This window comes from Geotrypetes seraphini, chromosome 3 (genome assembly GCF_902459505.1).
Source record: "Geotrypetes seraphini chromosome 3, aGeoSer1.1, whole genome shotgun sequence".
NCBI lineage: Eukaryota > Metazoa > Chordata > Amphibia > Gymnophiona > Dermophiidae > Geotrypetes > Geotrypetes seraphini.
This window is the reverse complement of record NC_047086.1, coordinates 228778759-228800507: the sequence shown is the minus strand read 5'-3', so window position 1 is coordinate 228800507 and position 21749 is coordinate 228778759. Positions and strand designations below refer to the sequence as shown.

Here is a 21749-nt window from a genome sequence, read left to right as displayed (position 1 = left end):
GGAACAGCATCACTGTAGTATAACATGAGCTTGATATTAAAAAGAGGAGCAGTGTATTTTTATTTTTGCACAAGTCTTGTTCATTAATTTACACTAGCCTTCCCCATGCACAGTATTGCTTATAGGAATGGAATGTCATAAGTATGAGTATTACATCAATTAAATAGATGTAATGGGACCCAGGTTATGAAGACAGCCTTTAGCCAATCATGGATCGTGTTTTTACTGTTTCACTCTTTCTGATGCATTCTGGGATTGTTCTGATGATGTACAATGGAAGAAGCAAACCTATAAATATCTCAGTACAATACTTCTACTACTGTTAATTATGGGATGTAAGTTCCAAAATCAGACCTGACTCACAAGCCACCCACTGGGAGACAAGTCCTGTCACACTCCTGTGATAATCATGACAATCATTTGATGTGCTTGCCTGGTTCTGACATATCTCCTGGTTATTGTTTTTTTTGCAGGATCTACAGAGTCGGAGGTTCTGGCGCTGTGTGCTGGTAGAGGCCCTGGGCACCCTGATGCTTGTCTTGGTGATCTTAGGGTCCTCAGCACCCAGTATAGAGAACACGGCCCCGCCAGCCTTGCAGACAGCACTAGCAGCAGGACTGTCCGCCGTGGGCCTAGTACACTGTTTTGGTGACATCAGCGGTGCACAGGTGAACCCAGCAGTCACTGTGGCCTTCCTCTGTACTCGCAAGCTGGACTTGTTGCACTGTTTGGCCTATATGATGGCTCAATGCCTGGGCGCAACCTTTGCTGCAGGAATATTCTACCTTACCATGCCCCAGTCTGCACCAAGTCATCTTGTCACCAGAGTAAGCATGCTGCCTCCATCAGACCACTGCTCAGTTAGAAATCCTGGGGTTGGATGGGATGACTGACTCTCTTTTCTCTCACCTTTACTGCTGACCCAGATTCATACAGGAGTGGGCAAGATTTTCCTTCTAAGTCTTGGTCAGCAGAAAAATCATTAAATCTCGGCACTTGATATAAGACAAATAGGGGAAGAAGGGAGGGAGAAAATCATGAAATTTTTTTTAATGTTACCTCCTGTTTCTTCACTGGCTGGTTGCAGCAGATAGAAACCTGCAGGGCCAATACAGGCAGTCTATAATAATGGCTTATAGAGAATATAGGCAACAAATTAACATTTATTTATTTTGTAAATTTCTAACTGATCAGGCTTGAGCTACTACAAATTTAACCCTCCCTCCTCATTTCTGACATAAGAACAGAATGGGCAGCTTAGCATTTAGCTTGTGCTGCTCAACAGTACAGCTTGATAAAAAGTTGGGTGGGAGGGAGGAGGTATTTGCCTATTAGCTGCTGTATGGATTGTTGCTTATTCTGAATCCTGGGTCTGACCAGCTCTTGTTATGTAATCCTCATCAAATTTAAAGGCTATAGTAGAGTATTAAAAAAAATTATTATGCTATGTTCTGATTGTTCAGTAGTAGGTGTGTTGGTATTCTAGGGCCCATGTGATATTTGTAGTGTTGCCTATTCCTAGGGAGGGTTTTTGCTGTTTGAATCTTATGATTTCTGCATGTATATTGCTAGGATATTTTTTCAGATTAAGAACATAAGACTTGCATTTCTGGGACAGACTAAAGGTCCATCAAGCCCAGTATCCAGTTTTCAACAGTGGCCAACCTAGATCGCAAGTACCTGGCAAGATCTCAGAGTAAAACAGATTTTATGCTAGTAATTCTAGGTCTAAACAGTGATTTAGAAGCAATGGCACAAAAAGATAGCCTTGACATCATCGGCATCACGGAAACATGGTGGAATGAGGAAAACGTCTGGGACACTGTGCTACCGGGATACAAGCTATACCACAGAGACAGAGTGGGACAAAAGGGTGGGGGCATTGCCCTATACGTCAAAGAGGGAATCGAGTCTAGCAGAGAGAACACAAAGAATAAGTCAGAATCTCTATGGGTCAAAATTACGGGAACAAATGGAACGGAAATGAAGATCGGCATCTACTACCGACCCCCAGGGCAGTCAGAAGAAATTGATGGAGAAATGACAGATGAGATTAAACACAACTGCAAGGGAGGCAACACAGTTATCATGGGTGACTTCAATTATCCGGGAATAGACTGGAACCTAGGCACCTCCGGCTGTGGTAGGGAGACCAAGTTCCTGGGTGCTTCCAGGGCGATTGTTTCCTGGAACTACTCGTCAAGGAAAATATGAGAAGAAATGCAATTCTGGACTTGATTCTAAATGGACTACGAGGACCAGCGCAAGGTGTAGAAGTAGAGGGGATGCTGGGAACCAGTAATCACAATATGATCCGCTTCGACCTGGACACAAGGGCGAAACATCGATCCAGAACAGCCACGGCGCTGAACTTCCAAAAAGGGAATTACGAAGGGATGAAACTCATGGTGAGGAAGAAGATTAAGAAAAGGATGAACACTGTAAAGACGCTAGAGCAAGCATGGTCCCTTTTTAAGGACACGGTCACCGAGGCACACAATCTGTATATACCGCATATCGACAAAGGATCCAAGAGGAAAAAGAACAAGGAACCCGTGTGGCTCACTGTGGCAGTGAAGGAAGTGATCAGAGACAAGAAGACTTTGTTTAAGGAATGGAAAAGATAAAAAATGGACGAAAACTGGAAAAAGCACAAACAGCATCAAAGAAGGTGCCATCAGGTGGTAAGAGTGGCTAAAAGAGACTACAAGGAAAAAATAGCCAAGGTTCGAGGGGTGATCTGGGAAACTACAGACCGGTGAGTCTGACCTCGGTACCGGGAAAGATGGTAGAGGCGATGATAAAAGACCGCATCATTGGACACAATATGATGAGGACCAGCCAGCATGACTTCAGCAAAGGAAGATCTTGCTTGATGAACTTGCTGCACTTCTTTGAGTGAGTAGACAGGCAGATAGAAAAGGGTGATCCAGTCGACATTGTATATCTGGACTTTCAGAAGGCGTTCAACAAGGTTCTGTATGAACGACTACTTCGAAAAATTGTCAGCCATGGAATCAAGGGTGAAGTACTCATGTGGATTAAAAACTGGCTGACAGATAGGAAACAGAGAGTGGGGTACATGGACAATACTTAGACTGGAAAAGCATCATCAGTGGCGTTCCGCAGAGTTCGGTGCTTGGACCCGTGCTCTTCAACATATTTATAAACGATCTGGAAATTGGTACAATGAGTGAGGTGATTAAATTTGCAGACAATACAAAGTTATCCAGAATAGTAAAGATGCAGGAGGACTGTGAAGATCTTCAACGTGACATAAACACGCTCAAGAAATGGGCCGCGAAATGGCAAATGAGGTTCAACATGGATAAGTGTAAGGTGATGCATGTCGGTAACAAAAATCGTATACATGAATACAGGATGTCCGGGACGATACTTGGAGAGACCCCCCCAGAAGAGAGATTTGGGAGTACTGGTCGACAAGTCGATGAAGCCATCCACGCAATGTGCGGCAGCAGCAAAAAGGGCGAACAGAATGCTAGGAATGATTAAGAAGGGGATCAGGAACAGATTGGAGAAGGTTATCATGCCACTGTACTGGGCCATGGTACGCCCTCACCTGGAATACTGCATCCAGCACTGGTCGCCGTACAAGAAGAAGGACACTGTACTACTCGAAAGGGTCCAGAGAAGAGCGACTAAAATGGTAAAGGGGCTAGAGGAGTTGCCGTACAGCGAGAGATTAGAGAAACTGGGCCTCTTTTCCCTTGAAAAGAGAAGACTGAGAGGGGACATGATAGAAACATTTAAGATACTTAAGGGAATAGACTTAGTAGATAAAGACAGTTTGTTCACCCTCTCCAAGGTAGGGAGAACAAGAGGACACTCTCTAAAATTGAAAGGGGATAGATTCCGTAAAAACTTAAGGAAGTTCTTCATCACCCAGAGAGTGGTGGAAAACTGGAACGCTCTTCCAGAGGCTGTTATAAGGGAAAACACCCTCCAGGGATTCAATAAAAAGTTAGACAAGTTCCTGCTGAACCAGAATGTACGCAGGTAAGGCTAGACTCAGTTAGGGCACTGGTCTTTGACTTGGGGACTGCTGGGCACGAAGGACCACTGGTCTGACCCAGCAATGGCAATTCTTATGTTGTTATAATATCCCCAAGTCCATCTTAATAATGGCTTATGAACTTTTCTTTTAGGACGTTATCCAAACCTTTTTTTTTAAACCATGCTAAGCTAATTCCTTTCACCATGTTCTCTGGCAACAAATTCCTGATTTTAATTATGCATTGAGTGAAGAAACATTTTTTTCTGATTTGTTTTAAAATCTGCCCCCTAGTCCCAGTATGTTTGGAAACAGTAAACAAGCAATTCACATTTACCCTTTCCACTAGGGTTGCCAGATTTTCCTTTCGGAGAAAAAAGATGAAACTAAAGGATCGATGTTGGAGATTGATGTAGGAGAGGAAGGGAAGGAGACAGGGAGAATGAAGAAAGAGGAAATGGGAATGAGATCCTGGTAAGGGACTCAGCAGAAAAGCAACAGGAGAAAGTAGTAAAAAAAAAAAAAAAAAAAAAAACCCCAGGATAAACTCAGCTAGAAAAATAAAGGGGTTATGGATTTGATATACTGCCTTTCTGTGGTACAACCAAAGTAGTTTACATTTATTATATGCAGGCAGTGGTGTACCATGGGGGTGGGGTGGGGGGGAATCTGCCCCGAGTGTGGACCATGAGGGGGTCAGCGTCATAGTTTGGAAACTTTTCTGCTCTGCCAACACCAGACTTTCCTCTCTGCCAGGTTCTGCCTTCACAGAAGCAGGAGGGACTGGCAGAGAGGAAGGCCCGACGCCGGCAGAGCAGTAAGTTAAGGCTGCCAAAAAAGAGAGAATTCGCATACCTCCGGGCCTACCTTCTAAAGCAGCAGCAGCTTTTTGTGGCCTGGCCTGCCAGGGCCTTCCCTCTGCCGCGTCACTGACGCAGAAGAGAGAAGCCCTGATGGAGCAGGCTGCAAGCAGCCCATTTGGCACTGCTGCTTCTCTTGGAGGTCCAAAGGAATGTCAAATCTCACGGTAGGGGGGTCGGTCAGGTTCAGAGGTGCTGCACAGGGGAATTGGAGGGAGAGATGGAAAACTGCTACATAGGGGGGGAGAGAGGGATAATTGTTGGACATAGGCTGGAGAAGAGGAAGGGAGATGCAACAAAGAGGTAGAAAGGGGTGAGAGGGAGAAATCTTGCATATGGTGGAGGGGAGGGAAACATGCTTGAAGAAGAGAGAAGGAGAAATGTTGGATGTAGGGTGGAGGGTATGGAGAGATAGTGCATGGGTAGAGAGGAAGAAATGTTGCACATGATAATGGAGGGGAGGAAGGCAGAGATGCTGCATGCAGGGGAATAGAGAGGTTTGATAGGCAGGAAAAGAGAGAGAGCGAGAGACAGTAAACAGTGGGAAAGAAACAGAAATGTTGGATATGGCAATGGAAGGAAAGGTACAAAGATGGAAGATGGATGGTGAGAGAAAGAAAAAAACGTCAAATGGGCAGGACCTAACAGAGAGAGGAAAAGTCTTGTTTACACCACAGTGCCGGTGTGGGATTGGTGAGGTTGTAACCCTATGTAATATTATATTGTATCACTTTGAATGTTAAACTGTAACCTTGTTCTGAGCTCTCTGGGGAGGACAGGCTATAAAAATAAATGAATAAAATTACTAAAAATATATTTAATGATCGGCCCCGTAGGTACATGACTGTAGGCAGGCTCTTTCTCTGACCCTGGAGGGCTCACAATCTACATTTTTTTAAAAAATCTTTAAATTTTTTTTTATTAGTTTTTGAAAATAAATATACATTCACACTGAAGTGAAAGGCTGCATTATTTTACCTCACCGAAGGCCCAATGTGATAATTAAAAAAAAAAATAAAAATAAAAACCAACAAGATTACATTGTATATTCCAAAGCAAATAACTTTTTATTCTAGTAATAAGTATTATAGCAGCATTTGTCAAATCAGAAATAAATCAGTTTGGACATATATAATGGAGAGAAAAAAAACCTCAAACCAACAGTGCCAGCATCTGTAAGCATGGCGTAGTCTCTCTAAGGGATCTCTGCCACAGTATCTTTTTCTAGTAAGAAAGTATCTTTTTCTAGTAAGACCTTCCCCTGGCTATTATGTACCACCCTATTGGATTAACCAAATGCCTATCTAACTCCCTCTCCTAGTCCACACATCCATTCTTCCCTGGGGGGCCCTGGACAGGCATAGCTTCTAGAACTTTCTTCTTCTTGAAGTTTCCATTCTTCACACGGGTACAGCAGTGCCTGAGCGCATTAGCCTAGCATCTCTTTATCAATTCTTAGGTTCCTGCATGATGGAATGTCTCGCTGACTTGCATTTTTTTTTTTCTTTCAGCACTGTTCATTGTCTTTCCAGCACTGGTTGGTGTCCTTGAGAATACACACTCACATGCCACACATTAGCATCTCAGCATCTGAACTGAAACCGGTTTATACAAGCCTGTGACTAACAACATCAGCAAAATGTAGGAATAGGTCTCACAACCTGTAAAAGTCTCCCATAGGCTCCTGTCATCTATCTCAACACAATAACAACAAGTTTACATCAACTATGCAATAAACAACAAGCTAAGATTGTCAAAATATAGCAACAATATACTGTACAACAAGTCCCCCAGACCCCATCACCCCCAAACACCAGAGATAATTCCCATGACCACAGTCCACCCCACCCCCACCCCCAACAGATCAGCATGGTTAAAAAGCAGTTGGACACTTAAAGTTCATGCAATATGTCCCCCAATTTTTTCCAAGTAGAACTATGAGACACATAAGTAAAGCGACGTTTAGCCACAGCCATCTCCATCTTCCCCAAGGACAACAAACAATTAAGCCATTCATCATATGTTGGAGCTAAATCACCAGATATATAAAAAGGACCCTACAGCATTACCATATCTCCAACATTGATCAGACATCCCAGGAAATATTTGGTGCAATCTCTCTGGTGTATAGTACCACCGGGTCAGTACCTTGTAGGCATTCTCCTGAACCAATGCACAAGAGAATGCCCTATAGACCTCCCCGCATATAACCCCCCATTCTTTAGAAGTAAACAACTGTCCCAAATCCCCCTCCCAATGGGTCATATAAGAGAAGTGAATATGAGAATGTCCCCTCCAGTACTGATACAACACTGAGAGCGGTTGAGAGACCTTCTGCAGGACCAACTACAAATTCTCTAAATGTTCCTGCCCCAGAGGTGATCGAGATCCCCAGTCCTGGGCATGCATAAAATGTCGGATCTGATAATAAGCCAAATAGTCCCCAGCAGATAACCCATATTTCCGCTGGAGCACTGCAAAAGATAGGACCCCTGTAGGCCCCAATAGGTCTCTAAATTTGAGCAACCCTTTCTGAGCCCGTTGATGAAAGACTCTATTTTCTCTCCCTACCGGAAACTGAGACTCAGCTTGTATAATTGCCAGAGAGAACACTAGTGCCCCACTACCCAATTCAGCCCTTACCCAGCACCACAGCAACACAAGATGCCTAAGGAAAGGATTATCAATACTTTGGAGCCAGAGACCCAAAACTTATGTTTCAACAACCCCGGACCCCCACATCCTTGCTCCAGCTGCACCCCACTTTTAAAGTCCCCGATTTCCCAATCCAAAAGCATTTTAATCTGGGCTGACTGGTAATACCACAATAGATTAGGCACCCCTCTACCTCCTACCTCTCTAGCTGCCCACATCAACTTTTGAGATAATCTGGGAGGCTTTTACAATCTACATTTTTGTACTTGGGGCAATGGAGGGTTAAGTGACTTACCCAGAGTCACACTGGGCTGCAGTGAGAATCAAACCTAGTTCCCCAGGTTCTCAGCCCACTGCACTAACCATTATTTTGTAGAAAATGCATATATCAGCTTTGAAAATGTATATATTTTTTTCTGTTTGTATTTTGTTCCTTTGGGACTAAAGATTTAAAACTTTTCAAACTAACAAACTATACCATTGGTTGCTTTAATATATCTCGCTTGCCTTTTTGGTTTGTTCCTTAGAGGAGAAAATACATTTCTGTTTCTTTTCTTTATTATTCTATGGCTCCGTTTCTTGGATTTTCCATTTCACTTTTTGCATATTTGTATCTAATTTGCAGTCTCTTATTCTATACTACATGATGGTCTCTGTTTTGCAAATGTTTTGCAGTGAGTAATGTATGTGTTATTTATTTGAGTTTTGACATACTACCATTTGAGCAACAAAATTTGCATCACAGTGGGTTAGATTTTCCATGCATCTGAGTAACAAAGGAAAAAAATCAGACCCTAATGAAATCAAGATGTGACACAGAAAGAAGGGAATGTTTAGGCCAACAACAGGAATGCTTATATACCATCTGTAGCAGGAGCTCACAAACAGTTTACAAAAAGTAGAATATTATACATAGAATAATTAAAAACTAGCAATAGTGCAGATATAGCACGAAAATGTAAGTCTGGTTTTCCAGGTACTTTAAAAATAGCCAGGCCTCCAACAACTTTTGAAATCTAAGATAATTTGCCTCACATCTAATTACAGTAGGCAAAGAATTCCACAGAGAAGAAGTAGCCAAATAAAAAAAATTGTCTTTTAAAGAATGATGTCCTTGATAATACCGAAGAAGGTAACTCAGATTTATTCAAATTAATTTGCCATGTAGAGATTAAGCATGGATCAATTGAGGTTTATTCTAAATTAAAGAATGATACAGTGACAAATTTGTCCCCGTCCCCGCAGGAACTCAATTTCTCCGTCCCTGCGAGTTTTGTTGCTGTCCCTGTCCTCGCCCCATTCCTGTAAGCTCTGCCTTAACCACACAAGCCTCGAACACTTATGATTTTAAAGTGTTGGAGGCTTGTGCAGATGAAGATGGAGCTTGCACGAATGGGGCAGGGACAGGAAAAGAACTCGACGGGACAGGAAAAAGAGTTCCCGCATTATCTAATTCCAGATTAAACCTCAATTCATCCATGCTTAATCTCTAAATGACAAATTCATTTGAATTCAATTAAATTCTCCTACTAGTTAGAACTTTATCTTTAATCAATGCTTCATTAATCTCCTTGCAAACCTCTTTCTTTTTCAATTATCTTTTATTTTCCTTGCTTGTGATACCAAATCCTGCATTTTAGTCTGCAAATCTTTATGGTAAATCTTTTTTATTAATAATTCAACAAGCGCCTTAGCAAATATCTCTCCAAACATAGGAAACATACAAAAAGGGCAGCAAACCATTATGTACATTTTGTTGACAAACCTTATCGGAACCCTGCCTCTCAACTCTTACCCTCCTCCCCTATTCATCTGTTCTAATACAATACAACAGTTAAGTAAATATTACCCAAACAGAGCTGAAGAGCCCTTACCTCTTTAGTCTTTCCTCATACGAGAGGAGTTCCATCCCCTTTATCATCTTGGTCGCTCTGTTTTTTTAACCTTTTCTAGTGTTGCTATATCTTTTGTGAGATGAGATCAAAACTGAACGAATACTCAAGGTGAAGTTGCACCATTGAGCGATATAGAAGCATTATAACATTCTTAGTCTTGTTTACCATCCTTTTTCTAATAATTCCTACTAGTATCTTGTTTGCTTTCATGGTCGCCACTGCACATTGAGTGGAAGGTTCCAGTGTATTGTCCATGATGACACCCAGATCTTTTCTTAAGAGCTGCCCCCCAAGGTGGACCCTAGCATCCGATAACTTTGATTTGGATTATTCTTCCCAATGTGCATCACTTTGCATTTGTCCACATTAAATTTCATCTGCCATTTGGATGCCAAGTCTTCCAATTTCCTAAAATCTTCCTGTAGTTTTTCCACGGACTGCATGCGTTTTAATAGCTATGTGTCATCTGCAAATTTAATCACTTCACTCGTATTTCCAATTTCTAGATCATTTATAAATAAGTTAAATAGCACCGGTCCCAGTACAGATCCCTGCGGCACACCACTATTTACCCTCCTCCATTGAGAAAAATGGCCATTTAACCCTACCCTTTGTTTTCTGTTAGATAACCAATCTTAATCCACAATTAAATATTACTTCTATCCCATGACTCAAATTTTTTCTGGAGCCTCTCATAAAGAACTTTATCAAAAGCTTTCTGGAAATCTAGATACACTACTTCAACTGTCTCGTCTTTATCCACATGTTTATTTATACCTTCAGAGAAGTCAAGCAAATTGGTGAGGCAAGCCCTCCCTCGGCTAAGCCCATGCTGACTCTGTCTCATTAAATCATGAGCTGGTCAATATCGTGTATCTGGATTTTTCAAAAAGCATTTGACAAAGTGCCTCATGAAAGACTTCTGAGGAAATTAGGAAGTCATGTGATAGGAGGCAATGTCCTATTGTGGATTAAAAACTGTCTGTTAAAAGATAGAAAATGAAACTATATGTTCAGTGGCGGTTAAGAAAGCAAATACATTAGGAATTATCAGGAAAGGAATGGAAAACAAAGATGAGAATGGTATAATGCCTTTGTACTGCTCCATGGTGTGTGTCCATATCTTGAATACTGTGTGCAATTCTGGCATCTCATAAAAATATAGCAGAATTAGAAAAGATACAGAGAAGGACGATGAAAATAATAAAGTGAATGGGACAACTTCACTATGATAAAAAGCTAAAGAGGTTAGGACTCTTCAGTCTGGAGAAGAGAGGGCTTAGGGGGAGCTATGATAGAGGTCTAAAAAAAATACTAAATAGAATTGAACGTGTAGATATGAATCACTTGTTTACTCTTTCCAAAAATATTAGGACTTAGGGGCTACTAAGTAGTAGACTTAATTCAAACTGAAGAAAATATTTCTTCACTCATTGTGTAATTAAACTCTGCAGTTCATTGCCGGAGAATGTGGTGAAAGCAGTTAGCTTAGTACAGTGGCATAGCTAGGGAGGATAGCGCCTGGGGTGGTGGTGCCCAGCATCACTATGCCGAATGCCCCATCTGCTTTTCCCTGCCACTCTGTGTGCCCTCTACACCTGGCCATTTGAGCACTTCCCTCGCCCCTGTGTACCTCTTGAAATGTTCGCCAGCATGAGTAGCATCTTCCAGCTGCTGCTTGCGCTAGCCTCAGCTCCCTTCTGACATCACGTCCTGTTCCCACGACCAGGAAGTGACATCAGAAGGGAGCCGAAGCCAGCATGAACAGCAGGTGGAAGATGTTGCTTGTGCTGGCAAACATTTTAAGAAGTACACGGGAGTGGGCAGGGAGAAGGAGAGGCACCCCTGCGAAGATGGAACCCTGGGTGGTCCATTTCCCCGCCCTTCTTACTACATCACTGGCTTAGCAGGGTTTAAAAATGGTTTGGATAATTTCCTAAAAGAAAAGTCAATAAGCTATTTTTAAGATGAACTTGGAAAATCCACTGCTTATTCTTAGGATAAGCAGCATAAAATATGTTTTACTCTTTGGAATCTTGCCAGGTACTTCTGACCTGGGTTGGCTACTGTTGGAAACAGAATACTGGGCTTGATGAACCTTTCCTATGTCTACAAAATTCTGAGTGGCAAATCGATTTTTAATTGTAAAAAATTAGAAAGACTAGGGGACACTCAATGAAATTACATGGTAATACCTTTAAAACAAATAAGAGGAGATATTTTTTCTCTCAACTAATAGTTAAACTCCAAAATTCATTGTGAGAGGATGTGGTCACAGCGGTTATTGTAGCAGGGTTTACAAAATGTTTTGGGCAACTTTCTGGAGGAAAAGTCCAAAATCTGCTATTGAGACAGATATAGGAGAAGCCACTGTTTGCCCTAGGATTGGTAGCATGGATTGTTGCTAGTATTTGGGGGGTTTTCTAGATACTTGTGACCTGGATTGGCCACTCTGGAAACAGGATGCTGGGTTAGATGGAGTATTGGTCTGACCTAGTATGCCATTTGATCATTTTGGCACCTTTTTGGCACTTAGTCGTTACTAAAACAGGTCTAGCTAAAAATGTCCTATTTTTTTACCTGCCAGTCGTAAGAAGTGATGCAAGTGTGCATCAGTTAGTCTGAATCTGGTTGGAGATTTCAGATGTTTCATTTGGGTAAACGTCTGTTCACAGACTTAGGTGCTGCCAAAGATGGCTGCCATTTTGAGTGCATGGTCCCTGAGATTAAGATATGTCTCAGAGGGGAGAAATGCATAGAAATTAGTAAGGCTACTTGACTTGAATGTGTCTTTCAGAGAGTCACAATTCTGTAGTTCGACCAGTTCCATTTGGTACATCAGATCAACAATTTCAACGTCAACAGAAAATGGGTTCCGGAAAAGCTGTATGTCATGTTCATGGAGATAAAGCTCTTTAAATCTAATTTGAAACTCCCTTTACAACATTTCCAGTGAATCCATGCTTTTTTTTTTGTGTGGGAATACAACTGTTGGTTTCTCAGCCCTCAGCTTTTGAGTAGAGGGGGAGATGGCAGAAGTTTTCCTCCTTCACTTGTTTAATGAGGAGCTCCAATTTTACTTCAAATGCTTTCACATGTGAATGCATATCACAGATGAGCTTCTCCTTTCCTTGAAGCTGCACATTGAAACTGTTGAGTAACACTGTTACATCTGTCAGAAAGGCAAGGTGCCATTTCCATTCTGCATCTTTAAGCTCTGGTACTTTGTTTTTTGAAAGCAGAAAAGCAGAAACCTGTGGAAGTAAGTCATAAAAACATTTCAGAACTCTCCTTCAACTCAGACAATGGACTTCTGTGTGGGACAGAATATCTTCATAGGCAACATTCAGCTCAGACAGAAATTCCTGAAACTGTCTGTGGTTTAGTGCATGTGGCCTAATAAAGTTAACACAACTTTCATGACAGTCTCACTTCACTGATTTACAACACAGCGCTTGTTGGTGGATGAGGCAATGTATGGCTATTGGATGCAAATGGTTGTGTTTATCCATCTCTTAGTTAATGCTTGCAACCACTCCTTTCTTAAACCCCCCACCATGCTAGGAGCACCATCAGTTGTCACACTGGCTAGTTTAGCCCAGTCCAGTCCAAATCATTCACAGTTTGGCAAACCTTTTCATAGATATCCTCTCCTGTTGTTGTTTCTTTGATGCTTTGCAGTGCAGCCAGCTCCTCTGTAACTTCAAAATGATCATTTGTCCCATGAATGAAAATTAGAAGTTGTGCAGAATCATGAACATCATTGCTTTCGTTGAGAGCCAACAAAAAAATAGCAAAGTTTTTTTTGAGGAGTTTTGAAATGCTGATGCAAATTGTCCCCCATTTCTTCAATCCTTCATGTAATTGTAGGTCCTGAAAGACTGTACTAAATAAATCAGCCTTCTCTGGACACATCTCTTTGGCAACAGAAAGAAGATATTCTTTAACAAATTCTCTCTCTAATAATGGTCTGCCAGTGCACGCTATTAGCTTGGCAACTTGAAAACTTGCTCGCAGTGATGGAATATGTAGCTGCTTCTGCTTCACAAAAGCATTTTGCTGAGTTGTCAATCCATTTTTCAGTTTTAATATTTTGTCTTTTCTCACTTGTCAACGCAAATTGTATTCCTTAAACACAGCCACTGAATCCTGGCATACCAGACAAACAGCTCTCTCCTTGTACTGCATGAAAAGATAATCGTTTTGAATATCCTGCATACGGAGTAAATTTTTCTTTTCCCTGACAATTGTTTCCTAGGGATGCACAATGGCTATTACTTCTTTGGGATGGGCGCGCATAGCTATCACATCTGCTGCTGGCCTGTACTTCTGGGTACTGGGTAGCAGGCAGTAATGAATCCACACATTTTTTCTTGGTGCTGTGGGGTTCCGGTCAGGCCCAGGGTGTGGGTATCTGACTGATTTTGGCCTGCTGGCCTGGCCTGAGCGGTTCATAGACAACGGTGCGAAAGACAAAAGCGCGCGCCGACAATTGAGTGTAGCGTGCGCTGCTGCGCCGCTCTAAATTACAGTTTTTAGGGGCTCCAACGGGGGGTTTTGTTGGGGAACCCCCCCAGTTTACTTAATAGACATTGCGCCGGCGTTATGGGGGGTTTGGGGGGTTGTAACCCTCCACATTTTACTGTAAACTGAACTTTTTTCCTAAAACCAGGGAAAAAATGAAGTTTTCAGTAAAATGTGGGGGGTTACAACCCCCCACCCCCCCCACAATGCCCCCACAACGCGGCGCGATGTCTATTAAGTAAAGTGGGGGGTTCCCCCCCCTGCCCCCCCCCCCGTCGGAGCACTAAAAACAGTAATTTAGAGCAGCGCGGCAGCGCGCGCTGCGCTCAATTGTCTGGGCGCGCCTTTGTCCCGGCGCGCTTTTGACCTGACACCGGCCTGAGCTCAGGGCCTGACTGGCGGCATTGCTGGCCTGCTATTGTGTAGGCAGCTAGTAACTGAGGGAGAGTAGGGGGGCCCTGCTCTGGGCCTGGCTACTACCTGACTGCCTCAGCGTAGTGATAGTGGCTCGGTACATCCTCAGCCCCAGCATGTCACTGTGTCCCTCTGGCTGACGCTAATGACGCTGGATGCAGCACCTTCTACTGCTGCAGTAGGAAGGGGGGGCTGGGTAATGACCATGGAGAGCATTTTCTGGGCCGCAGGCCATAGTTTGAGGACCCCTGTTTTAGGGCCTTTTGAGATAGGTTACTTTATCGTATAGGGTTCTTAATTTTTTTTTTTTTAATTCTAGCATCTAGTGTTGCTTTGCTATGGCAGGTTTACTACAGATGTTGAGGTCACTTTTGCAGGGTTTTGTGTTACTTCAAAGTTTCTGATAATAGAGGGGGTAAATTTCATGTCACTCTTAATGAGATGCTAACTAGAGAATGACACAGGGACAAATTTTTCCCCGTCCCATCCCTGTGAGTTTTGTCGCTGTCCCTGCCCCATTCCTGTAAGCTCTGCCTTAACCGCACAAGCCTCGAACACTTATAATTTTAACGTGTTTGAGTCTTGCGCAGATGAGGACAGAGCATGAGGGAATGGGGCAGGGACAGGAAAAGAACTTGCCAGAATGGGAAAATTAATTCCCTTGGGGACAGGGAAAAATTTGTCCCCCTGTCATTCTCTACTGCCAACAAAGTGGGGGAGTTGCCTAATGGTCAGAGCACTGCCCTGACACCCAGTGAAGCTGTGGTTTCTTATGATCTGAGAAGGTCATGTAAGAACATAAGAAATATCGCTGCTTGGTCAGACCAGTGGTCCATCCTGCCCAGCGGCCCTCAGGTCAAAGACCAGTGCTCTAAATGAGTCCAGCCTCACCTGCGTATGTTCCAGTTTAGCAGGAACTTGTCCAACTTTGTCTTGAAATACTGGAGGGTGTTTTCCCCTATAACAGACTCCGGAAGAGCGTTCCAGTTTTCTACCACTCTTTGGGTGAAGAAGAACTTACTTACGTTTATACGGAATCTATCCCCTTTTAACTTTAGAGAGTGCCCTCTCGTTCTCTCTACCTTAGAGAATTATCCTGATGAGGTGAGTCGAAACTCCGCTTCCATGTCCAAGGTAAGTACCCACATTGCAAACAGTTCTTTAGGAGTCACACCGACTCGGGTAGGATACGCCTCACAGGGACTTAGCAAACACAAGATATGGAGGGCCATGTATGTCAATGCACACAGTTTAGGTAACAAAATTCTAGAATTGGAGGCTGAAATAAGGAATGCCGACCTAGATGTGGTGGCAATATCTGAAACTTGGTTCACGGACTCACATGGGTGAGATATGGCTATACCGGGCTACAATCTACTTCGTCAGGACAGAGAGGGCAGGTTAGGAGGGGGGGGGGGGGTAGCTCTATACATTAAAGAGGACATCAAAACCACCAGGATCACAGATGTCAAGTACACCGGGGAGTCCCTCTGGGTAAACCTGGCAAGAGGCAGAGAAAAATGCCTGTATCTAGGTGTGGTGTACAGACCCCCAAGACAACAGGAAGACATGGATGCAGAATTAATTGAAGACGAAGAGAATATCACTCTACGAGGAGAAGCTGTACTGCTAGGGGACTTCAATATGCCTGATGCAGACTGGAACTCATTTTCAGCGACAACCAGCGGTAGCAGGAGGCTCTTAACCTCCATAAAGGGAGCACGTCTCAAACAAATGGTAACGGAGCCCACTAGGGCCTAGGCGATCCTCGACCTGGTACTCACCAACGGGAAAAGCGTCTCAGAGGTCTCAGTAGGAGATACGCTAGCCTCCAGCGACCACAACATAGTATGGTTCAACCTTAGGAAAGGCTTCCCTAGATCAAACATGAAAACAAAGGTACTCAATTTCCGGGGCACAGACTTCGCACACATGGGAGATTTCGTCCATCAGACGCTGCAGGACCAAGCGGAGACCGATGATGTAGAAGCTAAGTGGTTAACACTGAAATCAACCATACATGAAGCAACTAGCCGCTTCATAAAATCAGTAAATAAACAACAAAAAAACAATAAACCCCAATGGTTCACCGCGGAGATCTCGCACCTCATTAAGGAGAAGAAAAAAGCGTTTCTCTCCTACAAGCGCACGGAGAAAAGAGAGGCAAAAGTAGAATATAGGACCAGGTCTACAGCGGTCAAAATGGCAGTTAGGGAGGCAAAACTTAGAGTGAAAGAAATTCTGGCAAAAAACATTAAAAAGGGGGACAAATCCTTCTTCAGGTATATTAGTGACAGAAAAAGGAACACAGGTGGGATAGTACGCCTTAGAAGACTGGACGGAAGTTACGTGGAAGCAGATTCCGATAAAGCTGAACTACTAAATGAATACTTCTGCTCAGTCTTCACCTGTGAGGCACCGGGACACGGTCCGCAGTTGAAGGCAACACAAAGCACAGAAGACCCGTTTCAGAATTTTGAGTTCACACCAGGTGAAGTTTACACTGAACTGGCAAGACTCAAGGTGAACAAAGCCATGGGACCAGACAATTTGCACCCAAGAGTGCTCAGAGAATTGAGCGATGTCCTGGCGAAACCGTTGGCTGAGCTATTCAATCTCTCCCTAAGTAGGGGAAAGTTTCCCTGGACTGGAAATTAGCTAATGTCGTTCCTCTGCATAAAAAGGGTTGCAGGGCAGAGGCTGCGAATTATAGACTGGTGAGTCTCACATCAATAGTGTACAAACTCATGGAAACACTAATTAAAAGCAAATTGGACACGATCTTGAATGAAGGGAATCTTCGGGATCCCAGTCAGCATGGATTCACCAAGGGTAGGTCCTGCCAATTCAATCTCATCAGCTTCTTTGACTGGGTAACAAGAAAGTTGGACTTGGGAGAGTCTTTGGACGTCATGTACCTGGACTTCAGTAAAGCTTTTGACAGTGAGGCTGCTAAGCAAGATGGAATCGATGGGGTTAGGAGAGACACTAACTGCATGGGTCAATGATTGGCTGAGTGGCAGACTTCAGAGGGTGGTGGTTAATGGTACCCTCTCTAAAACATCGGAGGTGACCAGTGGAGTGCCGCAGGGCTCGGTCCTGGGTCCACTCCTTTTCAACATATTCATAGGGGATCTGACTCAAGGGCTTCAAGGTAAAATAACACTATTCGCCGATGACGCCAAACTAGTAAGTGAATGCAGTTTACAGAATTATATGGCGCAGGACCTGCTTACATTGGAAAGTTGGTCCTCAACCTGGCAGCTAGGCTTCAATGCTAAGAAATGTAAGGACTTGCACCTCGGAAGCGGAAATCCATGCAGGACGTACTTCTTGAATGGAGAAACTTTAACTAGGACTTCAGCAGAACGAGATTTAGGAGTAATCATCAGTGCAGACATGAAAACTGCCAATCAAGTGGGGAAGGCTTCATCTAAGGCAAGGCAGATATTGAGTTGTATCAATAGAAGTTTCGTCAGCCGAAAGCCTGAAGTCATAATGCCGTTGTACAGGGCCATGGTGAGACCTCATCTGGAGTACTGTGTGCAATTCTGGAGGCCACATTACAGTAAAGATGTGCGCAGAATTGAATCGGTTCAGCAGACGGCCACCAGGATGATCTCGGGGCTCAAGGGTCTCTCGTACGAAAAGAGACTGAACAAATTGCAGCTCTACACTCTCGAGGAACGTAGGGAGAGGGGAGACATGATCGAAACATTTAAGTACCTCACGAGACGTGTCGAAGTGGAAGATGATATTTTCTTTCTCAAGGGACCCTCGGCCACAAGAGGGCACCCGCTCAAACTCAGGGGCGGAAAATTTCATGGCGACACCAGAAAGTGTTTCTTCACAGAGAGAGTGGTTGATCATTGGAACAAGCTTCCAGTGCAGGTGATCGAGGCAGACAGCGTGCCAGACTTTAAGAATAAATGGGATACCCATGTGGGATCCCTATGAGGGTCAAGATAAGGAAATTGGGTCATTAGGGCATAGACAGGGGGTGGGTAAGCAGAGTGGGCAGACTTGTTGGGCTGTAGCCCTTTTCTGCTGTCATCTTCTATGTTTCTATGTTTTCTATGTTTAGAGAAGGTGAACAACCTGTCTTTATCTACTAAATCTATTCCCTTCATTATATTGAATGTTTCGATCATGTCCCCCCTTTTCAAGGGAGAAGAGGCCCAGTTTCTCTAATCTCTCACTGTACGGCAACTCCTCCAGCCCCTTAACCATTTTAGTCGCTCTTCTCTGGACCCTTTTGAGTAGTACCGTGTCCTTCTTCATGTACGGCGACCAGTGCTGGACACAGTATTCCAGGTGAAGGCACACCTCTCCATTATCTCACATACATGTAACTCTCCATTATCTCACTTCCAAACTTACAGGGTAACACTTCACTTGGTTAAGTGCCACCAAATATCAGCGGCCAGTGCTGAGTGCTATGTAATGGGGCAGGAGCATATCCTGCCTGGTTGCAAGGTTGTGAATATTGGGATCTTGGATTATAAGCCTTCCAAGGACAGAGAAATGCCTAGTGTACCTGAATGTAACTCACCTTGAGCTGAAATATGTGTGGGTTAAATCCAAAATAATTGGACTGTTTTCCTGTGGTAGTGAACGAGAGGAGCTATTGGACAAGGTGGGAGAGAATGGAGAGATCTTTCTTGACTAGAAGAGAAAGCAGGAGGCAGGATATGGAGTGTTTGGACTAGAGCTGTACCAAATAGCATATGGTTAACTATTTGGTCAACTATGAATAATTAAAGATATTATTCGGCTGAACACGAATAATGGGCACTGAGCTTTCACATAACAAATGATAAGAAAGCAATGGGAAATCTGAGGTCAAGTGTTTATTTCAGTAGGATTGAGCACAGTGAGTCCCAGATTATTCGTATTCAAATGTACCCTCCCCCCTTTTTACAAAACTGCGCAAGAGGTTTATAGTGCCAGCTGGCGTGCTGAATGTTCTGCTCTGCTTTAGCGGTCGTAGAGTTCCTATGAGAGTTAGAGCAGTGCAGAGCATTCAGCATGCGGGCCAGCAATAAAAACCTCATGCGCGGTTTTGTAAAAAGGGGGGGGGGGAGTTTAAATCACTATTCAGTTGAATATGATTTCAAATATGTTTATTGAAATTTTCATCAAATACAAAACGAAAGTAAACCAAAAAGAGTGATAAGAACAATGAGGCCGAAGCTGGACAAATCATGTATTCGGGACACTATTTGGGGCTGAATTGAATCAAATATTCGGTACAGCTCTAGTTTAGAGGACGAAAAGAGGGATACAGCACATAGGGTAGAGTAGGGGAAAAAGGTAGAGAAATGGACATGATGGGCAGGAGGGGAGACAGAAAGGAAGAAGATATACTGGAGCCATTTCTCTGCTGCCAAAGGAGAGAAAGCGCTGTGCTGTATACATCCGCTGGTAAATCAAGAGGCAAGAGGGTGTAGTTTTAAATATCTGCCCCAGGCACACCAAAAGCTGGTCCCAGCACCGATTGGCTTCTTCATGATGGATAGGCTCATTTATTTCCAGCTAACACTATTGCAGGTTTATGATGTCAGCCCTGGCACTTCTGGTGATCGGTTGTTTGTTTCTCCAGGTCCGCAGCGATTGCAACGCTGGGCATGCTCTGGGAATGGAGCTGTTCTCTACCTTCCAGCTGGTGTTCACCATATTTGCAGTGGAGGATCATCGGCGGCGGGAGTTAGGGGAGCCAGGGAGCCTGGCCATTGGCTTCTCCCTGACAGCAGGAGCACTGACCTCAGTAAGGAATTGTTCTGGTTTTTGCTTGAAGGCATGAGCTGAAGGAGCTCCTCAGGAGCATCTCATCTAGGGTTGCCAGCTGGCTCCATGTTCAGTCCTGGCTTTAGCCCCCAGTGCATGTTATGGACCTGTGTTCTAATTTTCCAATTGAGAGACAAGAAACTAAAAAATAAAAATATAGTCATGTAGTGGGGTAAAACTAGGACTGGATTTAGCCTATTTCTTGTTACAAGGAGCCCAGTGGTAACCCTATTGTCATTAAATTGAGGATCCTCACCTGTGGTCAAAAACTGCATGAAGTCTTCCACTAGCTGGCCGCCTATGGGTGCAGCAGCAGTAAGCTAAGACCTTTGAAGCCAGGATTTCCTTGTCATCTTAGGCAAATCACTTTACCTTCCATTGCTCTATTGCCTAATCAATTCATGGTGTATACAAATTATCATGAGGGGGTGCTGAAAAGTTCTCAGCCCAACCAAGACGAGAATGATATGGATATGGCTCAGTGAATGATCTGGAACAATGTCGCACCACATGATTTCATTTCTGCAAATTGACATTTAAACAAAATCAGATAAGAACATAAGAATTGCTGCTGCTGGGTCCATCATGCCCAGCAGTCTGCTCCCGCGGCGGCCCTTAGGTCAAAGACCAGTGCCCTAACCGAGACCAGCCCTACTTGCATTCGTTCTGGTTCAGCAGGAACTTATCTAATCTTGTCTTGAATCCCTGGAGGTTGTTTTCCCTTATAACAGCCTCCGGAAGAGCGTTCCAGATTTCTACCACTCTCTGGGTGAAGAACTTCCTCACGTTTGTATGGAATCTATCCCCTTTTAACTTTAGAGAGTGAACAACCTGTCTTTATCTACTAAGTCTATTCCCTTCAGTATCTTGAATGTTTTGATCATGTCCCCTCTCAGTCTCCTCTTTTCAAGGGAGAAGAGGCCCAGTTTCTTTAATCTCTCACTATACGGCAACTCTTCCAGCCCCTTAACCATTTTAGTCACTCTTCTCTGGACCCTTTCAAGTAGCACTATGTCCTTCTTCATGTACGGCAACCAATGCTGGACGCAGTATTCTAGGTGAGGGCGAACCATGGCCGGTACAGCGGCATGATAACCTTCCCCAATCTGTTCGTGATCCCCTTCTTAATCATTCCTAGCATTCTGTTCGCCCTTTTTGCTGCCACCACACATTGCGTGGATAGATTCATTGACTTGTTGACCAGTATTTATTTTTTTATTTATTCTGTTTTCTATACCATTCTACCAGGGGAGCTCAGAACGGTTTACATGAATTTATTCAAATACTCAAGCATTTTTCCTTATCTGTCCTAGCAGGCTCACAATTTATCTAATGTACCTGGGGCAATGGGGGTATTAAGTGACTTGCCCAGGGTCACAAGGAGGAGCGTGGGTTTGAACCCACAACCTCAGGGTGCTGAGGCTATAGCTTTAACCACTGTGCCACACTCTCCCCCAGTACTCCCAAGTCTCTTTCCTGGGGGGTCTCTCCGAGTACCGCACCAGACATCCTGTATTCGTATATAAGATTTTTGTTATTGACATCCATCATCTTACACTTATCCACATTTAACCTCATTTGCCATGTCACGGCCCTTTTCTC

At 43.6% G+C, this 21749-nt stretch overlaps 1 protein-coding gene across 3 annotated transcripts in view; it reads left to right on the top strand.

The window, feature by feature from the left end:
* The window catches only part of MIP (major intrinsic protein of lens fiber), a 52528-nt gene that overhangs the window by 21813 nt on the left and 8966 nt on the right, over positions 1-21749 (top strand). For 2 of the 3 annotated variants that reach the window (XM_033938704.1, XM_033938703.1), the window contains exons 3-4: positions 474-827; positions 19963-20127. In XM_033938704.1, the coding sequence (XP_033794595.1) occupies positions 474-827; positions 19963-20127 (519 nt within the window). The remainder of the gene's footprint in view (positions 1-473; positions 828-19962; positions 20128-21749) is intronic. The other variant, XM_033938705.1, reaches the window with a different exon arrangement.